The sequence below is a fragment of the Gobius niger genome (assembly GCF_951799975.1).
Source record: "Gobius niger genome assembly, chromosome: 3".
NCBI lineage: Eukaryota > Metazoa > Chordata > Actinopteri > Gobiiformes > Gobiidae > Gobius > Gobius niger.
The window spans coordinates 25,078,399-25,101,455 of record NC_136854.1 but is presented as its reverse complement, the minus strand read 5'-3'; the positions used below and the strand labels follow the sequence as shown (position 1 = coordinate 25,101,455).

Here is a 23,057-nt window from a genome sequence, read left to right as displayed (position 1 = left end):
TTTCCTGTTCACATTTCAAGCATGAAGAAGTAACATTTTGAGAGAGGAGAAAGATACATGCTAACTGCTAAACTAATAAAAGAACCACAACTAGGCCTGTCTGGATAAAAGAAAAAAAAAGTTCAATATATTGAGGCAGGAAAGTATCGTGATAAATGATATTATTGACTCTAACGATACTAGATACTGTCAAATCTCAGGCGTAAACCTTAGTTCTAAAAGTGCATCATACCACACAAGCTGCAATACACATGAAATATAACTCAATTTGCTTGTTGTAAATCAAAGTTTTACAAAGAAAACATAGGGATGAACTGCTAAATGTACAGACAATAAACATCGAGCCCAAAAATGTAACCTTTATCTGTTATTTATTGAACGATAAGTCGATAAAGTAATAATCGTGACAGCCCTGATCACAAGTGTAGACACATTTTGTTCTTAAAAGGAGCTAGATTAAAGTTGGCCATTTTATACTCACTACTGCCACCTCAGGTCATATATGTAACTGCACCTTCTATATTAAGCTCGTTCATGACGACACTTTGGACCCGAAGTAACAACTCTTTGAGTGACAGTGCAGGATTTTAGAGGCAGTTGTGGTGAACAGGTCTGGGCTCATTACACACATTGCTGGAACATGTTAGGGGAGGAAAATACTTAATTTTAACATTTGTAAACTCTGTATAGTCCCTTTAATAATATTGCACAATCTAAAAAAATGCTAGTGTTTCTGTGAGGTGTTAATAAGAATTAAAGGTCATTCAGATCAGTGTGCAAGAGTGCTGTTTTGCTCAAAGGTCGTCCATTTCCCTCATTCCTCTGTTTGATGATGATCGTCTCAAGAATACAGCACCTGGGCATTAAGCTGACATTAGAAAGCATTGAATTGGACTCCAATGTGTCTCAAAGCAAACACACAGAACATGTTGACTGATGTCGAAACCACTTGTGTTTAATTCCATAATTGACACAAAAACTCAAATCTACAAAAAAAAAATGAAAAGAAAAAAGTCCAAATGAGGTTACAATTTAACCATGAAATGTCTTTTTTTTTTTTCTCTCTCATCCCTGTCGGAAATAAACAATTTATTAGAAGATGTCCCTCGCTACCTCTTTCACAAACACTCACGCACTCACACACTCGCACAGAGGAGGGACCAGCTGACCCCATCTAAGAGACCTACTTATACATCTTTGGCGCCATTCACGGTGCAGCTGTCCGTCCCACATTCAGAAAAGGACAAGCGGGGGGGGGGGGACACAGGGAGAGCGAGAGACTCTGGAGGAAGATCGGTTTTGTTAACGGAGGTAATCTGCGGAAAGAGGGAAGGTTTTTCTCTATGACGGGGGGGGGAAATGTCTCAACATGAACATCTACACACACAGTTCGATAGAGGTCGTGAGCCAAGCGGTGACTTGTACTTTTGCATTGAGCGCTTTACGGTCCTGCATAGTTCTTTTTACGTACTTTGAATAAAAACTAAGGCGTCAAGTTATATTAAATTGATTTACGTTGATAGGCAGAAAAAATAAAACGAAAACAAAGTGTTAACTCAAAAGAAATTCAAGTAAGCTACAATCTTGACGTGTGCCCTCTTCCCTAATGGACGCTCTTCTCACCTGAAGAAGAACCTGGACATTTTCTATTCAAGTCTTATTTCCACAAAAAAAGGTCCAGTGTGATTTAAAAGCACCAAACACACTGCGCGGCCAATCAAAGGGCTTTTCTAAATAAGATCATCTGTAACAAATTAACAGTATATAGTTTTCCTATGTACATATTCAAAATAAACCTGCGCTCTCTCTCTCTCTCTCTCTTACTCTTTCACACACCATTTTTTTAGTTTTTGTTTTTTTAGTCCCTGTGAACTTTACAAATAATTTATTGACTTTAAATTAAGCTACTACTTAACAGTCATTTGTGGGAGCAAAGGTGACCGACACTTAATGGACACGATGGATCCCACAGCGGAGACATAAAATAAAAAATTAATTATATGCTATTCTTTATGTACTGTTACAACAGGAGTCCTGGTTTCCTACACGAGCTTAAATACAAATGATACAATAACATAGTGTTTATTCCTCTCTTCTGTATCGCCGCCTCGCTCTCACTCCATCCACAGTGATCAAGGTCGGTCTAATGTAAACATGTCGACAACATAAAAAAGAAAACAAAGCTAAAGTAAAACATATGCGTCTTTGCCATTCACTCTGTCTTGTTCTCATACCCGGTTCATTAGAAAATACAGTTCAGGTCACAAAGTTCATCATTGCCACTTGAAGTCAGTTAGGTCCGTCAAGACAGGCCCAATAATACCGCGTCGATACAAATAAAGATTCCTATTGAATGGTTCCAGGGGATGTGACGTCGCCCTGCGCTCTGATTGGTCAGTGGGACTTCCTCTTGTCTCCTCCCTGGCTTTGGTTCGAATCTGGATGAAGAACAAATCAGAAGTCAAACTCGTGGGGACAGTTCATGTAACGCCAGACACTCAATTCACTCCACGCTACAAATCAGGCACAACATTTTGACCTCTAGCTGAAAGAGCACCAGCAGCGTGATCTTTCTTTGGATGATTTTGACCAAGGAATCAGATCAGGAACGTCCCACGGGAACTGTTTGAGTCAATAACCCTGCCGCTTAAAATTATACCCTTGACAAAATCACTCTTTTTCACTCTTCACTCTTTCATTCTTTAGTTCGTTTCCTGCTGCTTTCACAGTGGGTTCACAGAATGTTTGCAGAAGTCTTTTAATGATTTCTTTATGGCAGTCCGATGCTGAAATCATATTGATGTATTTACCAAAATTACCCAGATGTCACTGGTGGCACATGTGCGGCTTCTCTGCATTATAAGCTTTAGAGATAATTTTATTCATATTTTTGTCCTGTTCAGTTAATTCTTTAAAATTGCACTGAACCAGAATATAAACGCACTGCTTAGAAGCCTGGCTCCAAAGAGTTTTTCTAAAAAATACTCTGACCCATGTGACAACGCTGGGCTGGGTGTCATATTATTAACCACGCTGGTTTTTGTATTTTGTGGAAGCCTAGATCTACGATTGACAGGCTCTGGAGCTCTGTGGAGCCTCGTAGCCGGTCAGCTGCCTGTGAATGGGGCTGAATGGAACACCAGTTATCTCTTCCGTCTTATATCTAGGGTTCCTACCCTCACCTATGGTCATGGATCAGGGTAATGACCGAAAGGACAAGATCTGATGGTTCTCAGGGAGCCTGATATTTCTTAGTTGGAACTTGATGTGGAATGTATGAGCCACAGCTCCCACAATAATATATAATGAAAATAGTAATAAGTAAATGTAATATTTGTGTCAAAGTGAATACAAAGGGTTTCAGGCTCAACAACTACAGACTCCTTCCTTTGCTTTGAACATTTGTAAAGTTTAGCTCCGAGATAAATTCCATTCATTGCCTATAAAGCAGAAGGGTACAGCCTCTATGACAACCTGAGTGTAGATGTTTTATAACACATTTTTAGGATCAGACTTCAACAAACAACATAGGAATAAATAGAGGGGCATGAATACTCCCTGAAACCATTGTAAGCGTCAGGGACATTCACCTGATGTCCAATGTCTCGAACTTGGTTACTACTAGAGCCATGTTAAAGATGGCCCCTCAGTTGTCAGCGGTCATAATGTTACGCCTAATAACGTGTGGCTGCCATAAACACCAGTCCGTAAAGCATGCAGCTCGTGTACCAACAGCGGTGGACAACTATAAGCATGCCTGACATCAAACACACACAGAGAGTGAACGAGCCATGGGTCCAAACGAGGAGATGGAGAGGCGCGGAGACAAGGCGGACAGGAGCGAAGCAGTTTACCTGAGAAAGCAAGCTGCAAGTGAGGAGGTAGGGCAGCCTGCGACCCTGACTGGAGACTCTTATACAGATCTGAGGAGACACGGCACGAGCGCAACACGATGAGAAGTAAAAACAATGGAGGAATTTCAAACGACGGCACAAATGAGAGGACATGTTGAAATCAGCGGCAGCAACAAAAGAGGGATCAAAGTGAAGAGGCAGAGGAGGACAGAGGGGTTGGATGGCACAAAGCGAGAGTTACAAAAGAACAAAGAGGATGACAGAGTTTTAATATAAATGAGGCTGGAGTGGGGTGTACTGCAGACTACATGAACTGAAAACAACTATGAAAGCTTTGGACTTAGTGAGTGAAAAGCAAAACACTTCATACTTTGACTAACACTAGTACATGCTTCATCCCTTAAATCATGGAGTCCAATCTAACATGTTCATCAGATTCTTGAATCCGATTATGATCGATTCAAAAAGCCGACCTGAAGCAGACCTAAATGGAGCTCCCGCCCACTCCGGTTCAGATTCCGGTTCAAATTTTCCATTTATGTTTCCCACATACTCAAAAAAGAAGTAATAACACAATAACAATAATATTAGAAGGTCAAAAAATGATGGATGAGCTTTGGGGCAACTTATGACTAGGGATGCACTGATACGATACCGGGAAAAATAGGAAATCAATCAAATGGCCGATACTGAACCGATACCAGTTTTGGCTCTCACCGCCTTTAAAATACAAGTTTTACCACTTAAATCCAAGTGAATACGGCCATACTGCAAATCATTTTGAAGCTAAGAACTTAATTAGAGAATAGTTTTAACCTCCACCAATGTATTTCTGATCGCCGAGCAAAATGCCACGGTCAGCATTAGTACGCTAAAGCTAGCACGCCAATGCTAACGAAAACTAATCAAGGCTGAGTCAGAAACTAAGACACAAATACGTTTAGTAGCCAAATAATAGTAGAAATAACTGATCTAACATATTTGTATTGATCCGATTCATGTGAGTTGTAACCTAAAGCCTGTCATATACCCAAGGATAAATACTGTACAAAAGTCCAGTGATCCTTGTTAAATGTTTATACAAGACTTCATCAATAGATATCATTGATAATTGATAATTGATCTGTAATTATCAATTATCATGACAATAAAATTTGTCTTAAAATGGAGAAGAGTGTAAATTTTTCACTCACTTTTAAGAAAGTCTCTTGGTCTCAGAAAATATTGGATATCAGCAGATATTCAAACCCCGGTATCGGAGGAAAAAAAGCTGGATCGGTGCATCTCTAGTTATGACCAGACCTGAATAAACTTGTGAACAGTTTGGAGATGAAAATGTGCTGCATGTATGAATAGTTTGGGAGAGGGCGGTTTCTCTTGTGTGCTAATTATGCTTTTAATCAGCAGAAAAACTCAACCGCAAAAACGCAACCTAATGGTGAGAATCAGAGATCCTATTACAGTAACTGCACACAAATGTCCACTCACCCATCAGGTCATTCTGTGCTAAGGGGTATCCTGAGTTGGAGCTGGAGGTGGATCCTATGCCAGCAGCCCCCGGTGCGGAAGCGGGGCTGAAATTGAGCAGCGGAGGGAACTGGAACGGCATCGAGACGGGCACCAGGCCTCCCAGCATGCCAAAGCCCAGGGGCAAATTGGAGGAGTTGCCCAGGAGAGAGGAGCCAGTTACAGATGCCTGGAGTGGAGATGTTTTTATACTTTTAAAAACCACAACTGGTGCAAAATGTGCCAAGAAACAAAACACTTCCAAAACTTACTTGCGGGAGGTGTGATGTTGTTGAAGACGTAGGCAAACTTCCTGAAGATGACCAGCCATTGCCTGCCTTTGAGCTCTGGTTGGTCCCGCCCACAGCCCTCGATCGCTGCATGTGATTGGCCGAGGGAGAGGGGGCGGTGGGAGGAGGGGTCCTGTTGGAGTTATTGTTGATAATGCTACTAGAGCCGGGAGCCTGCTTCCCGCCTGGGACAGTGAACGGGGGTCGAAAGGGCTTAGGGGAGTATTGCTGCGGGCTGGACAGGGAGTGGTGGGTTATCTGAGAGGGCGAGGGGGGCGGAGCGGGCACCGGTGGTCGCGGAGTCAGTTTGATAATGGGAGAGGCGTTGGTGTGGGACGCCTTGGTCAAAGTGGCCTGCATTGGGGTGATGAAGTTGGGCTGATGGGCTTTGATGGTAGAGGAGTGTGAGGCGGGTGTGGTGGAAGGAGAGGACACCCGCGGGGAAGGGGCGCAGAAGGACTGCAGCAGGTGGGGGGCGTTAGAGCGGGAAGAGGAGGGAGACGAGGCAGGTGTGATGCTGCCGTTGGTGGTACTTTTGGTCAATGCCTGAGACCCCATGGAACCCAGAACCACCGCTGCACTGGTGAAGGCCCTCTGCTGTGGGGGCAGCAGGGGAGAGGCTGTGGGGGGCGGACGCTGCTTCGGGGGAGATGGAGAGGGGTGAGGATGCATCTTGGCACTGCCCATGACTAAGCCCTGTCTGTGAGTGGGCGATGCCATGACAACGTGTCTCTGATTGGGAGTTTGCCCCACGCCTTTGATGGGCCCATACAAAACCTCTGCAGTCCTTGACGGGAGCGGCGGCCCCCCTGGTGTTACCCGAGACACACTGGACACAGCAGGGGAGGAAGAGCTAGAGAAGGAGGTAGAACTAAGTGGTAAAGCCCCAGTTTTAGCCTGGGACTGCTGCGCTGGGGGGTAGTGCGGTGCGATGGGCGGCGGGGATGAGGTGGGCATCTGTAGCGGAGGGGGCGACAGGGGACTTTCAGAGGAGCACAGGCCCTTGGAGGCGTTACTGAGCAGAGCCAGTGCATGAGAGATAGAGTCTAAAGAGGGAGCAGTCAAGTCTTCATCCAGAGAGTCCGACAAACAGATGGGCTCTGAGGCTGAGGGCAGATGACGAGGAGCAGCAGAGGACTGGGACATCGGGGACACACCAGTCAGGGCAGGCTTTTGGATCCATCCCGACTCCTAAAAACACAGACACAATCAATGTGGAGTTAGTGCGACAAATGAGAGCAGTGGATGGAAATGCCAACATGGAAGCAGTAAAGCATTATCATTGCAGAAATACTATTGACAAAGGAATCAGATTGAGCCACTCACCCGCACTTTGGCCTTGGGTCCTGGCATTACCCTCCTCTTGATCCTGAATCAAGAAAAGCCAAAAGGTTTAGTCTTCCTGTACGTTTTACATTTGTGTTGGTTTATACGTCAATACTTACATGTTTCCAGTGAGGTGACTGTGCACAGTTAGACTCTCTTTAAACAAAATCCTGGTATAAAAACATGAAATGTGTTAGGTTTAAGGGAATACATTTTATATGTTGTGCGTGACACTAAGACTACGTTCAGACTGCAGGTCAAAGTGACCCAAATCCGTGTGACCTGAAGCTGATCTTGTCATGATAGTCTGAGCCACACAGATCAGATTTTCTCAGTCTGTATGACTGCATTCATCCAACACGTCATTGACAAACTCCAAATGGCATTGATTTTGTGTTAGAGTAGACGGTAGCGAGAAGGAAATGTAAATAAAGTCTATGAGTAAAGCAGATCACCTCGTCGCGACACAAGACTGTAAATGTACTGCTCTATTGACTTCACACGACTATTTTAACATGACTATTTCCATGTTTAATTCTGCAAACAGTGCACTATGACGCTGTGCTCTCGTCACATTTAACACTCAATTAATTGAAATGTGAGATCAGATGCAAACCCATTAAATTAGAAATATGAACAGCCTCACAACAACAAAAAAAGTAATTTCCCCCCAAATAATCCAAATTGAAGACCTGCAGTCTTGATGCAAGCCATAAAGATTACACAGGCTTTGTCTAAACTTCGACCGATGTTTCACTCATCAGTCATTTGTTTACAGGTCAACAGCTAGTACAGCACATTAGCTCTCAGCACACAGTGTACAGACCTGGCCTGCATCCAGCCCTTGGGCCACAGTGGTTTGACCTCGTTCTCGAAGAAGGCCTTGAGGTAGTCCTCCACTGACAGAGAGCACTGAGGCTCCATCTCGTAGCAGCTGAGCTTCACCCGCACCATGCTGCACAGCAGGGCCCTGGACACGCGTCAGTGACAATCTTATTTATGAACTTTCCAAACATCATCTATATTGAGATCTCACTCATGTTATACAACAGATGCCTTTACCTCAGCTTATCGTCCCAGACAAACTTCTTCCTTGGACCCATTACCCGTTTGCCTGGTTTTTCCTCGTCCTCATCGTCAGAGCCGTTCTTCTCCACCTCCTCTGACTGTTGCCTGCACCACACATAGGTTCACTCATTATAGACACCATCAGTGCGCACAAATGGGTCTGGGAGTCGTTTCAAAACACATGCACTCACTTCGCAGCTTTGGCCATGCAGTCCATGTTGTATCTGGCTATCTGCTCTGGCATCACACTGCAGACTGCCAACTTGAGCTTCAACAGAGGCGTCCGCATACGGTCGTCCTGCGTAAAAAGGAATACAAAAAAACAGGGTGTTGAAAACAGAAGGACAACAGAGAGGAGAACAACAAAAGAGTGTGTGGGGGAGTCTGTTGATGCCTTTTGTCAACAAAGCTACTGTAATGGCCCATGACAAAATAGATTTTGGTGCTGGGTTTCAGAAGCAGTCCTGGGTGCACTGTGCCGCCCACACAGTGCTGAGAACACAGCACATTTGTAAGCAAAGATAGCTGGGGATTAAAAACCAACTGTGGTTGGTGCTGGCACTGAGGAATCAGGAGCTTGGTTTGTTAATTGGTGGGTGATTGTTTTCATGTTTTTTGGGACCTCATGATCAACTAGCTACAGTTGAGAAACAGTGCTGTAAATGCATCGTAAGAAAAGGCAAATCGTCAACAGGACTGGGCCTGGGACTAAATTAGTTTATGTAAATGTCTTCTGGTGAGGGAATTCTCTCACCTGGATGTTGAGGCTCAGTTTCTTGAGGCGTTTGAGCAGAGCTTCTTTGTTGCACGGCACAAACGCCTCCAGATGAGAGTAGATGTCGGCGCGCAGCACAGGTGGCTGCTCCTGGACCTGCAGCTCAATACTGCAACAGAGGAACAAAGGTGGTCAAATATAAATTAAGAGTCATCACAGATAATCTGACGCACACGAGGAAGAGAGTAACTGAAAGGGAAACTGTGGCTAAGAGAGATTGTGATGGGACGCACAAATACAGACAGATTAAACAGCATCAAAAGTGAGCAGTGAAAATGAAAGAGACTAAATGGAGAAGAGACTTGGAATTTGGCAGGCAGAGATTTAAAGCTGTCCCACTCACTCCAGCAGAATGTTATTCATGTCCAGGGTGAAAAATTTCTTCCTGCCCTCTTGATCAAACTGCCTTGAAGCCTGTGGGAGAAAAGGATGAGTCAGCACCTGCACAGTGCAGAAGCATCAGATGACATCCTGGCCTGCTTAACAGTGGCCCACAACAGGCTGATTAGTATTCATATGAACCTCAGAAACATGGTCATCCTAAGCTATAATGCCCAAGAATTCAACTACTTCAATATTATATTATCTTGATTAATGTTCTATCATTTACATTTCAGAAATGCCAATTCAAATCATTGACATATTGTGTGTCAGGTTTATGTAAAACTTTTTGTAGAGCATTCTGGATAGGATTTAATGTAAAGGTTTCTTCCCACTTGTATAAAAGGCCCCTCTTTCACCAAGCTAAACAAAACACTCATTCCTTGTTGATGGGCCAGTTTCACAAGCACTCTTCACCGACCACTCACCGCCCGCAGGTCCTCAATGCGTTTAATGAGAGGTGCTGGCAATCCGTTCGGCAGCGGCGGAGGGGAGAACAGGCTCCTGCCCTGACCCCCTCCCTTTAGAGAAGAAGAACCCACTCCCAAAATGCCATTTTCTCTGGCCTGGTCCGAGTCCAACAGGGTAAAGTCCAGGTCCCCGAGCAGGTCCTGAAGCTCCTTCTCATTGGCTGAGCCCAGGAGGGACATGACAGCAGGGTCCGAGGTGAGGTCTGCCAATGACAGGTCATTGGCTACGTTGCCTTGTGAGTTTGAGGAGTTTGCGGCTAACAGGTGGTTTGTTGAGTTTGTGGAGTGAGATTTGTAAGCCAAGCCTGAAGAAAGTCCAGGATGGGAAGTGAATGCAGTCCGTTTACGCATGTCCTCTTTCTCGCGAGAAAATCGTCTGAGCATCGCAGCCAGATACAACGAGTCCTTCATGAGTTTCTTCCTCTTCTTTTTCTCTGGCCGCAGAGCTGTCAATCTGTGACAAGAATACAGGAAAAATATCAAAATTACTACACAGAAAGTAACCTAAACCTGAAAATCATCTATCTCAGGCACATGTTCCCCTATATAAGCAACTGGCAGCAGCTGCTTCAACAAAAACACGCATTCAATACATTAAAATAACTACACTCAATTCCAAAATTGCCTTATATTAAGCAATGATCATTGTTGTCCTTTTTGAAATGTATAAGCAGAAGTGTGGCATCAGAGCACTGGGCCGATTTAGATAATGACACGTTTAGGTGTCACTCTCAGCATCACGGCCTCATGGTAAATGTATGAGAGAAAGCATAGCAGAGAGAGATGAACAAAAGAGAAGACAGAATCATGCTGCTGTGAACATTCATTCTTAGTGGAGGGAGCTCTTCAATTCATTAATTGATTAAGACATTCAATCATCTTTGTTCGTCGCTGAAAAAACACCAACACAAAGACTTGGTCAATGAGGATGAGTCACATCACTTACCCCTGTTTAGGTACTTTGTTCTTTCTTGTGCTCTTTTCCTCTGGATTGGTCACTTCCTTCTTCTTCCTCCTCCTAACCACCTGCTCCTTATCGTTTGGCTTCTAAAATAATTAGTACACACTTATCAATATAAATGGGCCAGTCATGTCTGGAAGGGCAGAGCAATAGTTTAGTGCAGCAGTATGGAGCATGTGAGAGTGCCCTTTGCCTCTCACTGGGGAAAGACAGCCTTGCGTCTCATTAAAACCTACTGCCTCTGCAGGAGCAAAATGGGCTCCTGCTGGCAGTCAATTCTTGTTAAATGTTAAGGACAATAGTGAACCAAATGCAGCAATTGTGCGTTTGCTGTTTATGTAATAAGACACTCACTGCATCACAATGGCCTTGACCTAAATTTATCCGTGAGCTCATATTTGGCTCGTCTACTCTTATTTTTCTATATCTATTTTGATCAGTACAGCAACCGCATGTTTGAAGATTACAGTAGTTACATGGTTTTGGGGGGTGCGGTGTATCTGTTAATCGTCACCACTATAGCTGAGGTTTTGATTTATTCCTGTTGCTTTGTGCAGCGCCTACACAAACCAAAATAGCAGGTGCTAGTTTGAGCCACCTGCACAATCAAAGCAGGCCGGTCGTACACATGTATTTGCACTGGCATTTTCCTAACCTCAGTGGTGCAAATGTGGGGGGGTTATAATCCTATAAGAATTCTTACCTTGTCCTCCTCTCCGTCAGAGTCGGATGCTGCTCTGAACTGCAGTGTGCCCGTGTTGATGTAAAACCCGCCAAGCTTCGTGGTCAGAGAGGCGGGCACCAACTCGTCATACTGGGCAAAAAGTAAAAATGCAAAGAGTCAAGAGAAACGTACAGTATGATCCTGCATACTGCTAATCTACAGCCATGTGATGGGTTTATTTCCATTGTAATTTTACAAACAAGCCTGGAGTCATTCACTTACCTTTGCCTTAAAGGATTAGGCCACCATTTTTACATACTGAGATATGTTCTTACCTTAGCTTTGACGAGTTGATGCGTACCTGTCTGGCCTTTGTGCGCTCAGTCACGCAAGTAGACCAAAGACGTTGCAAGTATTTAGTCCCTCCCTGCCTATAGCTCCAAACTGGGGTGAAGATAGAAGTTACTAAGCTCTTCCACGTTTTCCCAATTTAAATACAGTTAGTTGAAAAGTTACACGATCCAAGTCTAGTTACACAAAATCAAACATGTCGATTTTCTTTTTTAAGCAAATAAAAAGGGGTTCTATAAGGCGTAATAATACCTTAAAAGCACTTTGTGTAGTAAAGTCGAAGTGCCCTTTTTTCCGCGTAGAAAATCGACATGTTTGATTTTGTGTAACTTGGATCGTGTAACTACTCACGTAACCGTATTTAAATTGGGAAAACGTGAAAGAGCTTGGTAACTTCGAACTTCACCCCAGTTTGGAGCTAAAGGCTGGGATTTTCTAAGCGGATAAAAGGGGGAACTATAATGTAAGGCGTAGTAATACCAGGAGTAGTTTGGCATCCGCACAGTAAAGTGAAGATTACTGCGCGGATTTCGAACTACTCCTGGTATTATTATGCCTTACAATATAGTTCCCCCTTTTATCCGCTTAGAAAATCCACATTGTTTAATTTTGTGTAATTATACTTTGTAGTGTAACACTTCACGTAACCATATTTAAATAGGGAAAACGTGGAAGAGCTTGGTAGCTTCTATCTTGACCTGTTTTGAAACTATAGTGGAGAGCAGGAGAGGCTAAATGCTAACGCCGTCTGCGCTTTGTTTACGTGACTGAAGGCACGGGGGAAGACCAGACAGGTCCTAAAGAACTCGTCAAAGCTAAGGTAAGAACATATCTCAGTATGTAAAAACGGTGGCCTATTCCTTTAAATGCTAGCAACGTCTTTGGTCTATTTACGTGACTGAGCACACAAAGACCAGACAGGTACGCATCAACTCGTCTAAGCTCAGGCAAGAACATATCTCAGTATGGAAAAACAGTGGCCTATTCCTTTAAGCCTGGCAAATTCAGAAATATCCCCCCCCGTATTTATTTTTATATACAGGGATACCAGTCTGGGCCCAGCGCCCTCGGTCACTGCTCGCGAAAACTCAAACGGTCCCTTGCAATCAGATTCGTTTATTTGCCGCCATGTGTGTTCACGAGCAGCGTCACTCTTGAGGCGTAGAAGTGACCTCAATAACAATCCACACAGATCGAGTTTTTTATTTTCCCAATCGGCAGCAAATGACCAAAAACACAACAACAGAAGGCGAGTTTCATGATTTATAATCCTGTTCAAATATTAGTTCAGAACCGCCAATAACATTGCAACAAGACACACTTCCAGTTTGCGCTTGTTCTACCTCAGAAGTCCAGGCTTTTGGTAAACTCAGAAAATTACACCTGAATTGCTTATAACTTTCTTACCTACACCATAGATATGCATGATTTAACATTAAAGTCCAATACTAAGTAGTTCAAACAATTTTTAAGAAAGCCTCAATAATTATGGGTAAACTACAGAATGTACTCACAGCTTCAGAGTTGTCAATGAACGGATCAGTCTCGTCATAACCAAAACCGATATCGATCAAATCTTGCATTCTGTCCTTTCTCTTCTTTTTCCCATCATTTCCCTGAAACAGGACAAGCACCACTATAAAATGCAGTACCGAAAACGTACACATGCAAGCTGCGCAAAACTTACATATTTATTTTCAAACTTTTTCGCAAGTGCCTCAACCTCCAGCCGCTCTCTCTCATCGTCATTGAAGGGATCAGTCGGATCGGGGGCTGCGGGGGCTGGGGGGGCTGTGGGCTGGTTTGAAGATTTATTCTGGAGGACAACACAACACATTATGGAAAAATGTGAATTAACCAATTTCTTTTTTTGCACTCCTTGTGACAACTACTTAAACCGCAGCCTCACTTTGTATCCTTAACTGACCCTTGCAGACCTCCACAAAAGGAAGAGATGGATGATGGGAATTACATCAATACAACCTCACAATTTGAATCAGAAAACTTCAAACAGTTGACACGTGACAGCTCTGGAAAATGCAAGCTCAAAAACAAAACACTGCCGAATCGTTTTAAACATGCAGTGTTTTCCTACAAACCCTAAAAAAACATTGAAAACATTAAACTGAGACAAGACTCGAGTGAACAGTGGTCAAATGAGGCATGCATCTCTGACCAGTCGTTTGCCTCGCTCCCATGCTATCCTTGTACTTCCATCAGCCATGCTCTCTCATCTCTCTATCACTGCAGCCAGAGGGCTCAACTGCATGTGGCATGACACAGTACTGAGAGCAATGGCTGTGTGTGACTGACGGGGCTGTTGCTGGGCAAGTGAAAAGGGAACAGGTACAAGGATGAGCTTTACATGTGCAAATGAAGATGTGTGTGTGTGTGCGCGTGGAAAACAGCAGGTATCAGGTCGAGAAGTGGAAGGGTTGGGATCTTATCCATTTTTCCAGTGTCACAAACCTGTTTTAAACCTGTTTAATTCAGTGAGCTCTTTAAACAGATGCAGAAAATGACATTTAGTTGGATATTGTGAAAACTATAAAATAAAAAGTTCACTCACACACACTTGTTTTCCGCTGTACGGTTGTCATGACAACGTTCGATTAAACTTTCCAAAATGAAAAATATGAACAATCCCGTCTAATCATAGGCCAATCCTCCACCATTTTGAGTGACAGGGCCACTTTCATCACTTTTCCATACGCGCGATTTAAAGGTAACACTTACCTTGAACAGCTTGCAGATCGGCAAACCGAGTGCTCCGTCGCTATGATGTTTTATATACGAGATAATGTACATAACAATGCAGAGTGTGGGCACTGGGCAGCATGGAGTCCATCTCCGTGTCAACCACGCTAGTCCACTTAGGACAAGGTGCACTTCCCCCCGTGCTCAGCAATGACAAGTCCATAATCCAAACAACTCGAAAAATGATCCCCAGAACCAGTATGTGAAAATAACACCGCGCAGAGAAACTTTACCTTTGTGTTTTGGATGAGTTCTCCGTAGTTAAACTCAGCCGAAGAGAGGTCGTCAGGCTCGGATAGACACAGGTCCAGCCGCACCGTCGCCCTCCTCTCAGCTCCAGCCTTGTCCCTGTCGCTGGGTTTGCCTTTTGCCCCAGCCGCTGCCATCGCCTCGACCTCCGCTGTTCTCGCGAAGTTGAAGCCAGCCCCATTCTCCTCCAGCCGGCGTTTTCTGGACTCCGCGCCTGCTCCAGGAGCGAAGGCCGAGAGGGTGACAAACTGCACTTTCCTCGGTTCGGCCATTTGGATGAGCTGCCTGCTGCCTGCCTGCACCTCGCTCAGGACAGACAGCGACAGCGAGGAGAAGAGCTACTACTTCGCGAAACTACACCAAATTGGTGGGTCAAAGAGGGTTTCGCGGAGCTGCCACGGCTCCTCAGTGCTTAGATGTGTGTGCAGGCATCTTCCGAAACGTACGTACAGCCGTCCAAGGGACACCACGGTCGGGGAAAAGTTGTTTTTTCGGTGACGGCTTGCATCCTCAATTTGCTATGGGACCGAGACATTCACAGGAGCCATCTTGGGTTTCGAGAGTAAATAAAATATCAGAAGAGAGGGGTCACTACGCGTGCGCGTACATAGAAACCGGAAACATCATGTCACAGGGGGTCGTCACGTCCAATCAGCATCTGCCCCGATCCTACACCCGCCCCTGTCACAACAGGCGATAATAACAAGACCATCATCACTAGAGTAATGACCTTTATAAAGTGCACAGCAGAAACACAAGCTGATCAGTATCGAGTGTAGGGTGTTGGTTTGCAAACACTGTTGTGCTGCGTCACCTCGTTGAACACAGCGCGTGTCTGACGCCGTCCTGTCAGTCTATTCAACAAAATGCTAAAGTGAGCATTTTTCCACAATGGCACCCACTCAAACATCAAATCCTAAACGGAAGAAAGAAAGACGAACGATTGCGCCTCCCCCACCCCCACTATGGAGCTGATTCAGTCTAAAGGAGTTGGGACAACCTGTTGAGCCCCTCTAGCCCCCGCTCTGCTCTTAGTAATGAAACCAGCAAATGGTCAACGCTTTTAACATTAGTTTAAACTTAAAGTTAGTTTTGGTGAAGACTTAAAGTGATGGTTTTCCAAAGATGCAAGCCAAGCTAATATGTAACAAACAAGGCAGCCGTCAAAAAGAATGATTAAAACCTGTAATAATGTTAAAATCATGCCTAAAATGGGAAAAATACTAAAAATCTCGGTTTTGTGAGCGTTTGCATTTGTTTGGATTTTGTCACTTCATAATAAATATCTTCAGCGAAATAATACAACTTTTTTCAACTGAAACATTTCTCAGTAAATATTTAATACACACTACAAAACCTATTAAACAGCTATACAGATAAATAGAAAGATATGCACAGCTTTATATTATTGCAGAATAGATTATTTTATTTAAAAAAAAAATAGAATAAATGCATAGTGTAGCTGTTCAGGCGTGCATTCAATAAAAAGCAATTGGTGTCATGACAGGTGGACTCTGTTCTCTTTGGCCCATTTTCTTAGAGCACGAATGATGTATTCAACCTGGGGGTTTCCTGAACTGCGCAGCAGAGGCACAATCTCTTTAAGTGTCTCCCTAGTTCATAAAGAGGACAAGCAAAAACAATTCATCAGACAAACAGCTCTTAACAAGTAACACTAACTAACCATCAGACGTGATCTGTGGTTTCAACGTACTTGGACTCTTTGTTCGCCAGTATCAACTGAAAAACGCCAACACAGGCTCCTCTTTTCCCCTCCCAATAGTTGGATCCTGGGTCGAGCTTCTCCAGGGCATCAAACGCTTTGGCTGCATAGTAGAACTGACCCATCTGCAACAACGTACTTTGTTAGGGCATCAGCAATGTGCAGTATATTGTATCCACAGGTCCACTCTCAGGCTTAGTAGTGGACAGCCGTGACAAAGCAGAACGACGCAGCCACCTTATAGCAGTCATTGGCAATTAGCTGCAGGAGACTGAAGGAATCAGAGGAAGTTCCCATCTTCAGATAGAGTTCCCATGCCAGCCGGCCTTTCTGGTTCATTATATCTAAAAAGATGAGAACACATATTTAGGCAAGCCCTCCTCATGGTTATAATTTAATATGCAATATTAGACACTAATAGGCTATTGACAGGAATCACAATGGACTAAGAACAAGTAAAAACACCGTTAAAGTATTTTTATATGTAAAGGAGCTATACCTGATTTTACTTCTAGAAATGGAATTAAACTTATTTTGTCCTCCTTTATTATTGTAAACTCATCAAATTTTAAAACATTTGCATCAATTTTATGAACTTTCAGGCTATTTTTCCAGCATTTTTGTGAAAAGGACCCTGAGAAGTGACCCTGCAAGTTGTGAAATGTGCTGATAAACTTTGAAAGAATTTGGATGCAACAAATATATTATTAAAGTTCCGAATGAGTTTGGACCACAACTAACATTTTAATTTAGTGGCTTCCCCTTTAATTATTTGCAATCAAAAAATCAGGTACAGGGCCTTTAAGTGAAATGACATCTGTGTCTGAGAAGAGCGCTTTCTTTTCTAATGCTACAAATCATTACATTTACTCAAATCCATGTACATGAGTAACTTTTTGAAGTAATTGTACTTTTTAGATTAGTTTTACCATACGGTACTTTTTACTTCTACTTCAGTAATATTTTAATGAAGTATCTTTACTATTAATTGAGTAGTAAAAAAAATAGTTACTTAGAGCTGGGCGATTTTTTCCTTTAAAAATATTAAATATTCTTATCAAAAACTCGATTCACGATTCAATTTGAATCCCCCTCCCCCATTTAAAACTAAATAACTGCTGACTGTAAATATATTTTAAAGGACAACTAAGCACCAAATCAACTTCTTTTAGCTTATAAACTGAATAAATATGTTTCTTCTAGTGTTCTCTACATGTGCTGGTCAATGTTTTGACATTTTAGTGCAAAATATATATATATGTTTTTAGTTGAAGTGCATCAACAAACCCAAAAATATCAAGGGCAATCACTGTAAAAACTAAAAAGGTCAGTGCGTCAATACAAAAAAGCAAAAGCTTCATGTTGAATACAAAACCTATTTAGTTTGTTTTTCATGTATTTTATTTTTAAGAAAAACTATTTTTATATTTTTTTCTGGCATTAGAAATATGAGAATTATTGCATAATTTCATGTTTTGTTTCTCATAATTTATGTCACTACTTAATCGTAAATCAGACTTTTACGCTCAAACAGTTACTCAGAACTAACAGTACTCAAGTAGCATTTTCCCCTGGTACTTCTTTACTCTTACTTGAGTAAGAGTACTTTGGTCACTACTTCTTGAGTAAAGTAATTTCAACGAAGTTCAAAGTTACTCATAGAGCAAATATAAAAGCATCTCCAGCCTCGCTTTTTCTGATGAATAGAAAATAGCTTTACTTTGAAGTGTAATTCTCAAAACCATAATGTATATCTTTGCACAACATACCCTCTTTATATTTTTCTGTTTTCTAAAATGTTGGCTTTAATACTTACAACAGCGTGCCAGCCAGCTGAGGTAGATGTAATCATTTTTTATCTTCTCACTCTGAATCAAGAGAAAAACCTGAGAAAAGTCAAAGAAATATTACTGAATTCATGTTTATAATAGAGCTTAATTATATCTGATTCTATTTTGTCTATTATATTTCTTTACTGATACCTCTTCTGCTTCCTTGTAATTGCCAAGGGCAGCTTTTGCTTGTGCATAGTTGAAATTGAATGTATCGTCATTAAAGAAGTAGTTCTAGAACACAGAAAAGCATAACTCAGCAAAGCACACGACACTCTGCTCACACTTCTTAGAAAAGTGCTGAAAGATAAACCTGCAGTGTTAGTGGAAAGGACCATTTTGTTATTATCAAAGTGACACTTTCAGCCTGTGTGAGTGGGTGTTTTTTGTTCAGCTCCATCTTACATATGCTTGAACCACCGTAGGATGAAATCATTTCACCTTTCTATATTTAAACAGGCAGTACGTGGGGCCTGCGCAAAGACAACACTCACCTTGACTGAGTTCAAATAGATAAGCACATCTTCAAACTGTCTCAGGAGGAAAAAACACGAAGCCATGCATTGTCGCCCGGGAATTGTGTCTAGGCAAAGCAAATAAACATTTACCCAGTGGTTTATGGAAGCATTGGCACCGTTTAAATTTGCTTTCAAAGTACCGCATTCACTCGCCGAGCCGCCAACCAACTGAAAAAACTGTTGAGCAATTTTTAGGTTCTCCCTCTGAAACCATAAATGTTTATTATTTCCCACATATTTTAAAACAGTTATTATTGTCAAGTAAAAAACACTCACTGATCCAATGTCTTGACCCAGTGCAGCATTTACAACACCTTTCAATATATACTCCTGAAATTGCAAGAAAGGAGATTCCCATGATAAAAAAAATAGCTTTTCGGGTCAATGAAACAAAAGAGTGATTTTACCTGTGGAGTGGTGGGCACCAAATCTTGGATGAGATTATAAGCTTCCTGAACATCATCTGACACATAGAAAACACATCAAGAAACTATTTTTAATAGTAAATACATAAATAACATTTATGTATTTAACATTGGAATGACTTGCAAAACACATTGAACATCATTTGTCTTCTTTGAATAAAATGGTTTTTTTTTTAATAAAATTGATTTTATTCACCTTGTCGAAGGTAGTAAATGACTAGGTTAAGTCTCGCTTCAGGGATCACATCTATGAGGGGAGGCAGCACCTGCAATGCCCCCTCACCGCCCCGAAACACAACCTATGCAAGGGAAAGGAAAAATACAAAATGGCCAATAGGCCGAGATGCACAAGTAACTAGATCTAAAGCAGCGCTCTCAAAGAGCTTACCAGGTTGTGTCGAATAAGCTCCTTAGCAAACTCAAAGGAGCTGGAGGAGATATCGATGAGATTTTTTAACTCAGCCTGGGAAACAGACAGAGAGGACAAGCTAAAATTATTTGAAGATTGATTGAAGAAAGTTTAAAAATAAGATATATAATCACAGATTGCGTACCTCAGCTGCTTTACCATTGTAAAGCCTAAAATGGTTACACGCCTTGAGATTGAGGGCAATAGTCGAGTCAGGGATACTCTGCAGATAAACTGCTAACACCTCCTGAGATACATCATAGTAGTCAAGTTTATAGTAACAGAGGGCCACGTACACTTTGAGAGCCAGAAATTCTCTGAAAGAGCAACATCAAGAAACTTTAGTTTTGCAACATAATGATATACAAAGCGTTTTATGCTTGATGTTATTTATCTAGTGTTTTATTGAAGCCATTTTGATCTTTCTGCACAGACCTGTTCTGTAATAAAAGACGTTTATAGATGTCTATAGCCTCCTGGTAGTGGGATCGCATGTAATGAATAGATGCCAGACTTAGCTGGTCCTCAGTGACATCCTCTAAGTTCTGGTGGAAAGTCATGAGCTGTTTTTCATCATTGAACTGCCACCAAAACAAAAACAACAAAAAAACACAATGAAAAAATGACATACTGAAAATCGAAAATGTTTAATGTTTACTATTATATAGAATGCATAGTTATAGATAATTGCTTGAATTAGCAAAGAACACATTAAAATTACTATTGAAGTACTTTCAGGCATTGCTTAAAGGTGCATTTTTTATATGAATGTGCATTTGACATGCATTTCAGTGACCCACTGGCTGTATGGGTAGTTAACATGGCACAGCCCAGTGGGCTCTAGGCTGCTCGACTAACCTGGCTAACGCCAGGCTGCTGTGTCCACTCGAATCATTTCGAACGGCACAGCAGCCTGGGGACCATGGCCGAAATTTTCGCATGGATTTGGGAACCAATCACAGTATGAGAAGGGACGGCAAGATGATGACGCGCTATTCGATATACGGAAGCTTGTAGTTTATTTACGGATAAAAAAAAACAACGTTTATTTACGGATCAAACATGATATTTTCCGATCAAGCTTTAGGCCGTGTTCTAAATAGTTTAGCTCGAAAGTTTACATCGGATACGTCATACGTCATCTCAAACGATGATACGATTGGCTGTGGCTACGTGCAGACGCATGATAGACATTCGTAGCGCCCAATAAACGGCTATGGACCATCGTAAACCACACCTCTCCTACGAGAAAATGAATTGGTGGTCCCCAGACCAAATATCACTTGTGATTTTAGTCTGGCGTTAGTTAGCCAGGCTAGTGCTCGACCAGGCCCAGGACAGTTTTTTAGGGTTTCTGGTGGGTTTTCAAACCTGATGGATCTGTGTCCATGGTTGCGCATACAGTCCATCTAAAAAAAAAATGGAATCCTAAAAAATTAAATTGGTTGAGTGTCAGGCCACCGCGATGGAAACTAAAGGCGCAAGGTGCAAGCTAACCACCCATACAGCCGCTGGATCACTGAAAAGTGAATACGCACTAATATCAACTTTTTTTTTTCCACATGAAAAGTTGCATAAAGCACCTTTAAGTTGTGCGGTTAAATGATGTTCACGGAAACCCAAGTGAAGATGGTCGTCTAAAGTTTGTTGGATGGCTTGCACGCCTGGTACGCTTAATTTTAAGAAATAATCCCAAAATAATGCTAGGCTGCAGTACTGTTTTTATAGACACCATATTCACTCACAATGCTATTAATATTATTGGTGTTGACTTGTTATCAAAGACTGAATATTGCCCCGCTAACCTTGTGAGCCAAGTGGAATAGAAGTCGGTTTTGAAGCGGTGACACTGGTGCTGAGGAAAATTGGACAATATGAAACAAATAAATTAATGAGGAAAACACACTTTTACATTACTTTGTTTAAAAAATATTATTCATATTTCTTTTAATTGAATACCCTTGGAAGCGGCTTCTTCAGCTTCTTTATAAAGCCCCAGAAAAAACATCGCACAGGCCAGATAGACCCATACATCAAGGGGACAGTCAGGCTGAACTGTTAAGGACTTGTATTCCTGACAGAATATAATAAAACATTAAGCTTCAATTATTTACAGTTATTTGTATATATTTGTGGATGATTTAAACAGATAACCAAATCACATTTAATTACATTATTACACTAAAGTGACTATCCTAAGTTTACCTCCATAGCTCTCTTTGAATCTCCCAAATGGAAAGCGCAGTACCCAATCCAGAGGTCTGCATTCTCACCTTTCTCCCCAATGCTTCTTTGAAACTGGCAGGACAAGCCAGGATAAGGGGAAATTAACCGACACAAATGCAGGAAGCAATATGATATATTAAAAATAGGATATAAATAACCATTTTAGGACGAGAGCTAATCTAACACAATTGTGAGTTACCTCTAAAAGGGTCAACGCTCCAAGGTAGTCCCTTTGTTGCAGATATTCCTCTAAAGCAGGGACCTTATTCTTGCTTTTCTTCTTCTCTCTGATGCTCTCAGACGCCTCACCTCCCACAGCCGGCTTAACACGAGACAGAATCTACCAAAACAGGAGTTGCACAGATATTTTTAGAATCAACTAATCTGCGAATATTATTTAGATGACCAACATCGTACCATTTGGAGCCTGATGTTCAGATAGCCTGTGTATAAATGGTGTTATTTTAACACCCTCGAAATCAAATGGTTAGCTTGTTGATACATTCGTGAGTGAACAGCGAGTTCAGCTTGTTCGGAAACCTCTCGAGGCCTAAAAGCAAAGTGTAAAACATCAATAAAGGAGCTTCTTTTTCTTCTCTATTGGAAGCGATAACAGCCAAATTTACATGGTCAAACGTTCGCTATCTCCATGGCTATCTCAACATTTCTGCAACATGTTTATCCTAGCATAGAATTAACCAACGTTTCCGTAAAATTATTTTCAAAATAAAGTTTGAAAGACAGAAAGACATCTACATGCATGGAGAAATATATTTTGATCCATCTTCCTAGTGTAAGTATTTTTACATGACGTAGAATATACTCAAATCACAACTTAAATGGATGTTTTATCATATATTATCTGGCGTACGCCATATACCTGTTCACTGCTAAACAAAAAAAGCTTTTTTGACTAATTCTGATTTAGACCGAGTTTTATTTTGGAGGCTAACAAAGTTTTATGCACGTAACGGAAACGTCTTTCTCTAAATTCAGTTAGCTTGCTTCAGTGGTTTGTTCGCTGTTGCCTAGCAACATCTTCCTCTGCGAATGGTTACATTCAGTGCAAAGACGTCGCAGCGGATTTGTTCGCAAGTTGCTTTATTAAACCTTAATGATACTTAATGATAAAAGAAAAATCTAACAGGTTGCACATATCCTCCTTTTATATGATAAAAACTGTTATGACCCATTTTTGATGCGCCCCAGTGGCCTAATGGATAAGGCACTGGCCTCCTAAGCCAGGGATTGTGGGTTCGAGTCCCATCTGGG

The 23,057-nt window shown here is 42.0% G+C and overlaps 2 protein-coding genes across 4 annotated transcripts; both read right to left on the bottom strand.

Annotated features, from left to right (window-relative positions):
• Positions 1 to 937: 937 nt before the first annotated feature.
• ubn2a (ubinuclein 2a) lies at positions 938 to 15,637 on the bottom strand. 3 transcript variants are annotated; one of them, XM_079553585.1, is made up of 17 exons: positions 14,637 to 15,637; positions 13,334 to 13,462; positions 13,161 to 13,262; positions 11,335 to 11,445; positions 10,617 to 10,717; positions 9,629 to 10,124; positions 9,163 to 9,233; positions 8,799 to 8,928; positions 8,236 to 8,342; positions 8,039 to 8,149; positions 7,803 to 7,946; positions 7,096 to 7,146; positions 6,977 to 7,019; positions 5,633 to 6,841; positions 5,343 to 5,550; positions 3,855 to 3,923; positions 938 to 2,438 (listed from the first exon to the last, which is right to left on the bottom strand). In XM_079553585.1, exons 1-17 carry the CDS (start codon positions 14,922 to 14,924, stop codon positions 2,395 to 2,397), a joined length of 3,414 nt encoding a protein of 1,137 aa, XP_079409711.1. In that variant the 5' UTR covers positions 14,925 to 15,637; the 3' UTR covers positions 938 to 2,394. The 3 variants fall into 3 exon arrangements, with proteins under 3 accessions (XP_079409711.1, XP_079409712.1, XP_079409713.1); XM_079553586.1 differs by lacking the exon at positions 3,855 to 3,923; XM_079553587.1 differs by lacking the exons at positions 13,161 to 13,262; positions 13,334 to 13,462.
• Positions 15,638 to 16,066: 429 nt separating this feature from the next.
• ift56 (intraflagellar transport 56) lies at positions 16,067 to 22,485 on the bottom strand. Its single transcript, XM_079553753.1, has 19 exons — positions 22,412 to 22,485; positions 22,203 to 22,335; positions 21,985 to 22,125; positions 21,765 to 21,857; positions 21,519 to 21,633; positions 21,365 to 21,414; positions 19,995 to 20,140; positions 19,705 to 19,876; positions 19,539 to 19,613; positions 19,347 to 19,449; positions 19,133 to 19,188; positions 19,002 to 19,055; positions 18,866 to 18,929; positions 18,702 to 18,790; positions 18,358 to 18,441; positions 18,192 to 18,261; positions 16,613 to 16,719; positions 16,367 to 16,500; positions 16,067 to 16,265 (listed from the first exon to the last, which is right to left on the bottom strand). Exons 2-19 carry the CDS (start codon positions 22,203 to 22,205, stop codon positions 16,151 to 16,153), a joined length of 1,671 nt encoding a protein of 556 aa, XP_079409879.1. The 5' UTR covers positions 22,206 to 22,335; positions 22,412 to 22,485; the 3' UTR covers positions 16,067 to 16,150.
• Positions 22,486 to 23,057: the final 572 nt, after the last annotated feature.

Coding starts and splice junctions, on each gene's coding strand:
- ubn2a (XM_079553585.1), bottom strand. CDS start 14,924: ATGGCCGAACCGAGGAAAGTGCAGTTTGTCACCCTCTCGGCCTTCGCT. Junction 10,718..11,334: donor CTGACGGAGAGGAGGACAAG/GTAAGAATTCTT, acceptor TAATTATTTTAG/AAGCCAAACGATAAGGAGCA. Junction 2,439..3,854: donor CTTGCAGCTTGCTTTCTCAG/GTAAACTGCTTC, acceptor TTCTTCATCCAG/ATTCGAACCAAAGCCAGGGA.
- ift56 (XM_079553753.1), bottom strand. Junction 19,189..19,346: donor CATTTACTACCTTCGACAAG/GTGAATAAAATC, acceptor TCTATGTGTCAG/ATGATGTTCAGGAAGCTTAT. Junction 18,442..18,701: donor TCTATTTGAACTCAGTCAAG/GTGAGTGTTGTC, acceptor TCTGTGTTCTAG/AACTACTTCTTTAATGACGA.